General features: G+C 36.7%; 1 protein-coding gene across 1 annotated transcript; it reads right to left on the bottom strand.

Moving 5' to 3' along the window:
• Positions 1-434: 434 nt before the first annotated feature.
• Positions 435-6,891, bottom strand: LOC113106180 (dnaJ homolog subfamily A member 2-like). The gene is made up of 9 exons (XM_026267853.1): positions 6,814-6,891; positions 5,883-5,942; positions 4,803-5,029; positions 4,491-4,571; positions 4,090-4,223; positions 3,808-4,004; positions 2,049-2,193; positions 1,832-1,959; positions 435-1,460 (listed from the first exon to the last, which is right to left on the bottom strand). Exons 1-9 carry the CDS (start codon positions 6,889-6,891, stop codon positions 1,275-1,277), a joined length of 1,236 nt encoding a protein of 411 aa, XP_026123638.1. The 3' UTR covers positions 435-1,274.
• Positions 6,892-9,110: the final 2,219 nt, after the last annotated feature.

Below are 9,110 nucleotides of genomic sequence, written 5' to 3' on the forward strand. Positions count from 1 at the left end.
TGCATATATGAGGCAGCTTCAGTGACAAATGACCTTTTGGAGTGGGTACATAATGTCATGTCCAACCCTAGATTACGATTTGGCACATGGACTGGTCTATAATAAACAAGGAAAACATTTCAGATCTGTTGGGCTTTAGCACCTAAATCACATGAAAACCCCTTTTATACACTGAAATGTTGATCATATTGAATCACCACGTTCAAAGCTTTAACCTGCATAATTTAATCTGTGAGCTCCACTGCTAATGAAATGTGGATAATCTGTATTTGAGCTAGCTTGGTTTAAATGACAATTGTACTGAATAATCATGTGGTCCTCATTGAGCAGTCCTCAAATGAACTGGACACTAGATTTAGTGCCATGGCAATTTTAAAGTTCGAGTCACAACTACCAACTAATGAATGAAGCACCAAATAAAGCAAAGACTTGGGTAATGTTAAGGAGATACTGAAGGACAGTTTATTCAACAACTCAAACTTTTTCACAGAAGATATAGGCCTAAAGTAAAGGTGCTTTTTCCTCCACTTATTTTATCACGCATGGTGTTACTCTTTCAATCAGTGAAGGGACCAAAATGTTCAACATGCACCTGGATTGCTGACAGATATAGGCAACTGATTTTATTTCAACTATTTCAAAACATAAAACACTCAAATGTGACAGCAGCTGATACAAAGCTTAAATGACAAATCACTTATTTTATACATGTTAATAGTCTCTTGCTCCAATTCTTAAAATTTCAAAAGAAACAAAACAAAAAAAATCTACAAATAAAATAAAGTGGTAAAAATAGCGCACAGATACAAAGAAATCTAAAAATGGATTGGTTGATGAAGTCCCATTTCTATGGTGTTGTTTTAGGATCTCTCAACTCCTCTTCAGTTAGGCTACTGCTCTCCAACAATAACAAATGGCTCATGTCCAGGGCCAAAACTGGATTTTATGGTTATATTTAAACTTGTGAATACTATGACAACAACAACAGAAAATGCAAGTTACACACCGAGTACGTAGCAATTACCCTTCTCTCTGAAGTGGGGTTGCCTCTAAAGGGCTGCAGGGAGAGGAGGAGGGGCAAGAAAGAGTTACTAGATGCGGGATCATCTGTGCGTTTACTACAAGGGAATCAGGTGCTCAGGAATGGCTGTATGTAATTCTCATCATTTAAGGCAGCCCCGAATCAGATCACAAACACACCTGTTTGTTGTGCAACTAGATCATTTTTTAATCCCCACTGTTGAAGCCGGACAAGATATTTGCTGTCGTTGGGTTTACTGATGGGCACACTGCACACCAGAACCGTGATGCCCGCCTTCCTCGTCTGAGCTGTCGTGGTATGCCTCACGACGGTGACCACCAGAGGAGCTCTGGCTCACAAACTCCTCAAGTTCCACTTCCTCTGCGTCTGCAGAGATGACCGGTGGATCGGCCCGTGTGGGCAGCAAATCCTCCAATTCCTGAAAAACAGAAGACACATATTAGAGGAAAGAAAACTTGGAATTGTGCTTTTAAAATAAATAAACCGTTCAAAAGCTTAATTTCAATTAAAAAAAATTAAATGACAGTGTCTTGCCATTATGCTCAACAATGCCACCTTTGACTAATTCAGTGAAAACAGTAATACTGGCAAAATATTACAACTTAAAATAACTTGTTTAAAGGTTTTAAAGTGTCATTGTCCTGTGATGGCAAAGCTGAATTTTCAGTACCCATTACTTCAGTCTTCAGTTAACACAAAGTATTAAAAGTGTCAAAATAAATAACTTTTGAACCGTAGCGCATGGAAAACATTAGTATATAAATGTTCAATAACTTCAAATGATCTTACCGTCAGCTTCTCTGGGCTCAACCAATTGTTTTCTGGGAACTGCACGTCAAACTTGATGAACAGGTCACCCTTCTCGAAGGGGTTACGGTACTGTGGCATGCCCTCTCCTCGAACAACTCTGACTGAACCTGTAAAGGGGCAACACCATTATTTTTAAAAGGATGTACCAAATCACTTCAAACTCAGACACTACAAAACTGATGTCAAGTGGACTCACCTGGCTCAATGACTTTGCCAGCTGGGTATTTCACCACAATCTGTCTACCATCTAAGTGTTTCAGTGTGAAATGGAAACCACAAAGTGCTTCAACAAGGCCGATCTTATGGGTCATGGACAAATCGTTGCCTTCTCTTTTGTATGTCTGTTGAAAGAATTCAAAAGCTTTATTCAACATATTAGATTAAAACATACAAAAAAAACTAAACTGATGCTTCACTGATATCCCATATCAGTCCAAATCAGACATGACTCTAGCTTTACTTCGAGGCTTGAAAGGGAGGGAAGTAGTAGGTTCATGACACACGTTCACTAAAATCTGCAGCAGCTCAGAAGTCAACAGGCCAGAAGCTCTAAAGCCTGATCTCATCTGTATGGCTCAACCACAGCGCTACAGAACAACTTTGTTACTTGCTGGTAATTACTGGGGTCATATGTTGCAATTCCATGTTTTCCATGTGCAGCAGGTGGAGTGATATTACGCAGCGCCTGAAAATAGTCCCAGCTAGGTAACTTCCAATAAGCCTATTTTGAGGCACTGTGTAATATAACTGTGCCTGCTGCACTCATGATACAGCAGCTAAGTTCCTTGATTATTACGCTAGAATGAGAGTATAGTTCCTAGCCATATCAGCTTAGAAAATCACAACTTTTCATTCCGTCTGTCTTAGTACGAGATGGATCTACAGGGGAGTCAAGTTATTATATATATATTATTATAGGGAGATGCTAATGGTCTAATCAGATTGAATGCTCTATGCTAAACTAAGCTAAAAAGTGCTACTGCCAGACCCAACTGTTTAACTATAGGGGAGTTGGAAAATGAGCCGGTTTAAAAAAAGAAAAAGTGGCGTGTTCCTTTAGGACTTAACCCCACCTTCCTAAAACGCCTCAATCAAACATGTCCTCACAAATCTACCTCACTGTGTGGGAAGATTTGCATAACACCGCTCAAAGTATATGCAATGGTGTAACTTTTATTCTTGCTGTAGTATTGTTGATGCAGCCGCCTTGGAAGCTGATATTTAAAATACGGTAAGTGGCGTAACATTTCAGTCACACGCTTCAGATATTTGGCCTATCACAACACACTGGATAGCTGGCCAATCAGAGCACACCATGCTTTTCTGAACAATGAGTTTTGTAAAAATCTGCATGTTTCAGAAAGGCAGGGTTGGAGCAATAATAAATGTACACTATGTTGAAAATAAGTTTTTTTAACTGCTATCCACCAACTCAAAGTTAATCTTTTAAAATACCAAGTAAAATTACTAAAAAGATACCTCTTGACCCAAAGCTGGATATCTTGAACATTTATACCAGTACTCCATTTTGTAAAGACCAAATATTATTATTATTTTTTATTTTATTGCTGGAGGCAAGGTCACTTAATTGGCTTTTTTCAGAAAGCAAGCCAACAGTCTTGGTGTTTCTCAATGGAAAATCAGCATGATCTAATTGTCTTGCCTTTAATTTCTTAAAATAAAAAAAAAAAGCATATAAACAAGCATTTTCCTCTATTGTTACTGTTAATGTACTTTCTTTAAAATGTGACAGTTACAATAAAAAATAAAGTAAATTATCAAAATCAAATGGAAAGTTAATGTTTAACTTTTTAACTTGGACAGAATAAAATTAACCATCAGCCAGATTTAAGCTTTAATCTAGTTTAAGAAAAAAAAAAAAAAAAAAACCTCTTCACTTAATCTTGGGAGTTTCTGATCGAACTAAACCTCATAATTTCTGAACACTGACATACCTCGTGCTCCTTTTCCTGCAGGACCAGGACAATGTCTCCAGGTTCTGTTCCAGGTGCCTGGTCGGCCTCCCCGCCAAAAGTGATCTTCTGTCCGTGCTTCATACCTTTATCCACGTGCACTTCCAGAATCTTCACCTCTTTGATCACCTTCTTCCCCTCACATTTTTTGCAGCGGTCCTTCTCACTGATCACCTCACCTGGATCAGAAAGACACCATGGGCAAACCTTTCCTCACCATGAACTCAGTAAATGTCAAAGCACATGCAGACCGGAGCCCCTTACCTTCACCATTACAATCAGTGCACACTGACTGCATCTGTTGGACCATGCCAGGAGCCAGCTGTCTGATCATGATGCGCATACCCCGCCCCCTGCAGGCTGTGCACTTCTGGACTGCACCGGACTTCCCGCCTTGACTGCAGAAGAAGAGGAACGGTTTCAGTTTCACCAATACTTCAGCACATACAGACTTAAGCCAATACTAACTCTTTAAAAGCCTTCGTGGTCTGTTTAGCTCTGCCTGATTTAACAATCCAGTAACTCATAAGACTCAGAAAATATAGGATCATATTGAACCGATTGGGTGTGGTGGGAGAAAAAGAAACTGAGACACTCATCATTACAGAGCTCTTTCTCCTCAATTGCTGTGACATCACCCATAAAGGGAAAGAAAACTTACTCACCCATTACAAGTGGCACACAGAACATTCTTGCTCAGCTGTAATTTGGTTGTTTTTCCATTGTACAGGTCTTCAAGAGACACCCTACGGGGAAACAGTGAGAGTAAGCTTTTCTGGAATATTCCACAATATTATGATGCAACACCAAATAAAGCCATAATGACATATTTAAAGCTTCTTAAGAAGAAGTTGGTATATGGGTGCATGGCAACAGTGAGGGCATGAAGAAACAGAAAAGAGGTCAATGTGACCGCTAAAGGACAGCAGCATTTCTACACATTTCTTTAGAAGTGTTAGTCTTGTGATTTGACTTACTTCAGGGGGTGGACCATATCTTCCCCTCTCCGCCGCCCTCCGTTCCTGCTCCGACCCTGTCCACCCATGAAGCCGAAGAGACCGCCGCCAAAGATATGGGAAAAGATGTCATCCATCCCTCCTCCTCCACAGCCACCTTCTCGCAAACCCTGCTCCCCATAACGGTCGTACAAGTCCTTCTTCTCTGGGTTAGTTAGTACTTCATATGCAAAGCTAATCTCTTTGAACTGAAAAGAGGACAACAACAAAAAAAAAAAAAAAAAAAGATTAAATATTTGAAAGAAGGCATTAAGCCAACATAATCTCTATTCATGCCTGAAATGGATTGTTCACCCAAAAATGAAAATTGTAATTTACCCATCCACACGATGTTCCAGATTAATAATAATAATAAAAGAAAATCATTCAACTTTGAATCACAGAAGACATTAATGAAACCTGAAAGTTTCCAGTCCACAAATTGAAACTTCAAAAAGTTATTTTATATATATATATATATATATATATATATATATATATATATATATATATATATATATATATATATATATATATATATATATATATATATATATATATATATATATATATATATATATATATTATATATATATATATAGAGAGAGAGAGAGAGAGAGAGAGAGAGAGAGAGAGAGAGAGAGAGAGATTTAATGAGGTTTGTTCTCATGCATCAAATATTTTTGAGTGTCCGTTTATCATTTAATATGCTGCCCATTAATATTTACATGTGAATAAAATCCTAAATTACATCTCTTTATTATATAGCGCAACTGTGTGTGTTCTAAAGTCGTAGAGTCTTATCAGCTTGGAAAGCAAGTCAATTACTTTTTTTGCTGTTGTTGAATTATCCCTTATAACTCTAATATGACAACTTATACTTTAAAAGCATAGTATCAATAAAATATTTACCACAATACAATTTAACTCACAGGTGTACAAAGTGATTAATCATACCACAACACATTTATTTATCAGTGTTTTGAATCTCTACACATCTTATTCCAATATGATTTACATTTGACAAAAAAAAAAAAGAAAAAAAAAAGGAACAAATCTTACTTTGTCTCCAGCATTTGGGTTTTTGTCAGGGTGATACTCCTTTGCTAATTTCCGATAAGCCTGAAACATTTGTTTTAGAGGGTTAGTTTCATTTCAGAAAGTATCAAACACAATTTAACAACATTCCAAAATTTAACCATCGTTTAACAAAAGCAATATGCGTTAAAGTAAAACGAGTTCCACCTGCCAGTGCCAGCAAACATCGCTCGAGATCTTAACTTCTGATTAGACAAGACTCTTACGAGTTTGTTTGTGCGTCATATTTACATGAAGCCAAGAACAACGGCCTTGAAACAACGCGACTAATCATAATACAAAAAAACACAAACTAGTGATCCAGACTGTCGCTAGTCCCTGGACAGTTAACATCAGTGTAAGGAGTTATCTGAGTGAGACTCGTTAGGTTTTCGCCGGAGCAGAAACCACATAGCACTGGCTATATGTGATTAACAAAGAACAGAAAAAACACATAGGTCTATCGCATGTGTCAGTTTAGTTTGAGTTAGTTTCAAATTCGTTGTACATGTGTGTCATCATGCCAAAGACGTCACATGTAAAGGGAAAAGCCCCGCGTCAGGCCTACACACCGGCCACACGGTGAGCTGATGCTAACGGTGTCTCCAGACGCTAAGTATACAGGAGGATGTAAATATAACAACTACGTTTCATGTTCAAATCAGAAATCATACAAATACATAGATAAGAGGATATGTAAAGAGACCGCGCAAATACTTGATTAAATCCCACAACAGCACGCCACCTCGTTGGTTTTGTCCGGTAACTATAGTCACTAGGCCAAACTCAACAGCTTTAGCTCAGTGCTAATCCTCCTCTCCCTCTTCCTGATTCACTGACAAAAACCAGTCGATTCGCTGCCGTTAAACAGCGCTAACTAACAGCGAAATTATATGGCAGACACACGAACCCCTACCTTTTTCAGCTCGTTTTCGGAGGCCGAGGGGGAGACCCCGAGAATGTCGTATAGTTTGGTATCAGAGACGTTGGACATGGCTGTGCGGAGTGAACGACTGTCTGCGGGGAGCGGAGAGCTGAAGAGAGACACCGGCCGGAAGCGTCAACTTTAACCTCTCCACACGCGCCTCCTCTCACAGCACGAGCACATGTCATCATGATCCTTCACATTCACATTCAGCGGCGGTCTTTTGATGAATATTGTTTAAATAGCGCAATAAAAGGGCATCTTACATAACATCAAATGCTGTAAATTATGCCGCTTGCTTGTGTATGATTTCTGAAATGTAAAATAGACCAGTGGTCAAATGTCACTCAACTGTTAGCTATCTGTTTTTTTTATTTTTTTTATTTTACATTTTTTTTACCATCTACAGATTTAAAATCGAGAATATATATATATATATATATATATATATATATATATATATATATATATATATATATATATATATATATATATATATGCGGGTCAAGACACTAACTGGTTTTGATGCATCTGAAAGTACCTTTACAAACTTCTGAAATTATGACTTATAAATACAACTGTATTTAATAAATATTCATAATATCTTCTTGCATTTTATGTTTTCATTTTCACAAACTGTGAAAATTGCAATAAAAAAAATATATTTCATGTTTGTGCTTTTGGAAATGGATCTTTATTATACCTAATTAAACTTATTATTCTGAATTTGAGGCTAATTTGAGCACAGATGGTGTGCTTTTTTTGCTAGTCTATTCGTATTAAAATGAAAAACAGTTGTGTAACCCTAACAATCAAATTAAACAATATCTTAATTATTTTGTTTGTTTGCTTATTTTATTTATAAAGCACAGTTTAATACAGCAGTTGCTCAAAATGCTGTACAAAAACTTCAATCTAATACCAATAATACATAAAAAAATTATAATACAAAAATAACATACATAAACAATTAGTCCAAGTTCAACATAAGGCATGCCTCCAGACATATTCTATATTAAAAGCACGGGATAATAAATTAGATTTTAATTGAGCTTTAAAAAGAAATATTGATGGAGCCATTCTGATATACAGAGGTAATATGTTCCCCAGTTTAGGTGCAGCGACTGAGGAAGCTATGTTTCAGTCTGGATCTGAATCATCAAGAGCAGTTGTTCAGAGGACCTAAGAGATGTAGCAGATGTGTGCCGTTTTAATAAGCCAGCAAGGTATATGTTGGAGCCAGGCCATTTAATGATTTAAAAACAAATTATAAAAGTTTATATTCAATTTCAAACGCACCGGCAACCACTCAAGTGACAATACAATTTGTGTAATATGCTCATAATATGGTGTAATATTTGTTTACCCTATCCTCATTGGATTTGCAGAGTATATTCCAGCATGGATTTGTGTTTTCTCTCTTCTCCCAACAGCTATTAAAGACATATGGGCTTAATGAAAGTGATTTGATTTTAACAGCGAGACATCCATTGAGATCTGTGTTCTTTGGCTTTTTATTTTAATTTATTTTATTTTTATAGACAGTGGGAGGTGGAAGTCAATTATACTGAAATGATGATGACTGTCATGATTATATGAAGTGAAGTACATCCCACGCTGTATCTTCCCCCATCATCCCATCTGAGGCTTGTCCCCCCTAAAAATATGATTAAAAACCATGTTGTAAATAACAATGTTTTATACTTTAAATAATTGTGTAAGTAGTAAAACAACACAAACAGGGCAAAAATGCGGGTTTTCACTTAATTGGGCTTCTTTTGGTTATGTCAGATAGGAAAAAAATTGCATTGGGTGGGTTGATAAAATTTGGGCTGTTAAACATATCTAGTAAATTTCAGTAATACAATTTTATTTAAATTTTGCAACTTAAAAAGCATTATAATATGTTTTAATTTACATATTAAAACTAATGTAGGAAATGGCAAATGAAAATTATTATTGAATTTCAATTTTAATTTTGCACAAAATGTTGCACATATGGGAAAATGTAAATTTAAATACAGAAATACATTGCCATTTTACATATTGGTTTGTCAATTCATTTAACAATGGATTTTGCTACCCATATGGTTAGCAAAAATACATATACAAAATACATATTTGATATTTAATATGCAATCCATTGCAGTTTATCATTAACAGAATGAAATGTCATTTACCAGGAATCACCACGTGATGGCAGCAAATGAGCACAACAGACAAACACGTCCACCTCCTCAATATAAACCACCTCAGGAGTCACCGACGGCTTTTAAACAGGTTTGATT

The sequence above is a fragment of the Carassius auratus genome, chromosome 7 (assembly GCF_003368295.1).
Source record: "Carassius auratus strain Wakin chromosome 7, ASM336829v1, whole genome shotgun sequence".
NCBI classification, from domain to species: Eukaryota; Metazoa; Chordata; class Actinopteri; order Cypriniformes; family Cyprinidae; genus Carassius; species Carassius auratus.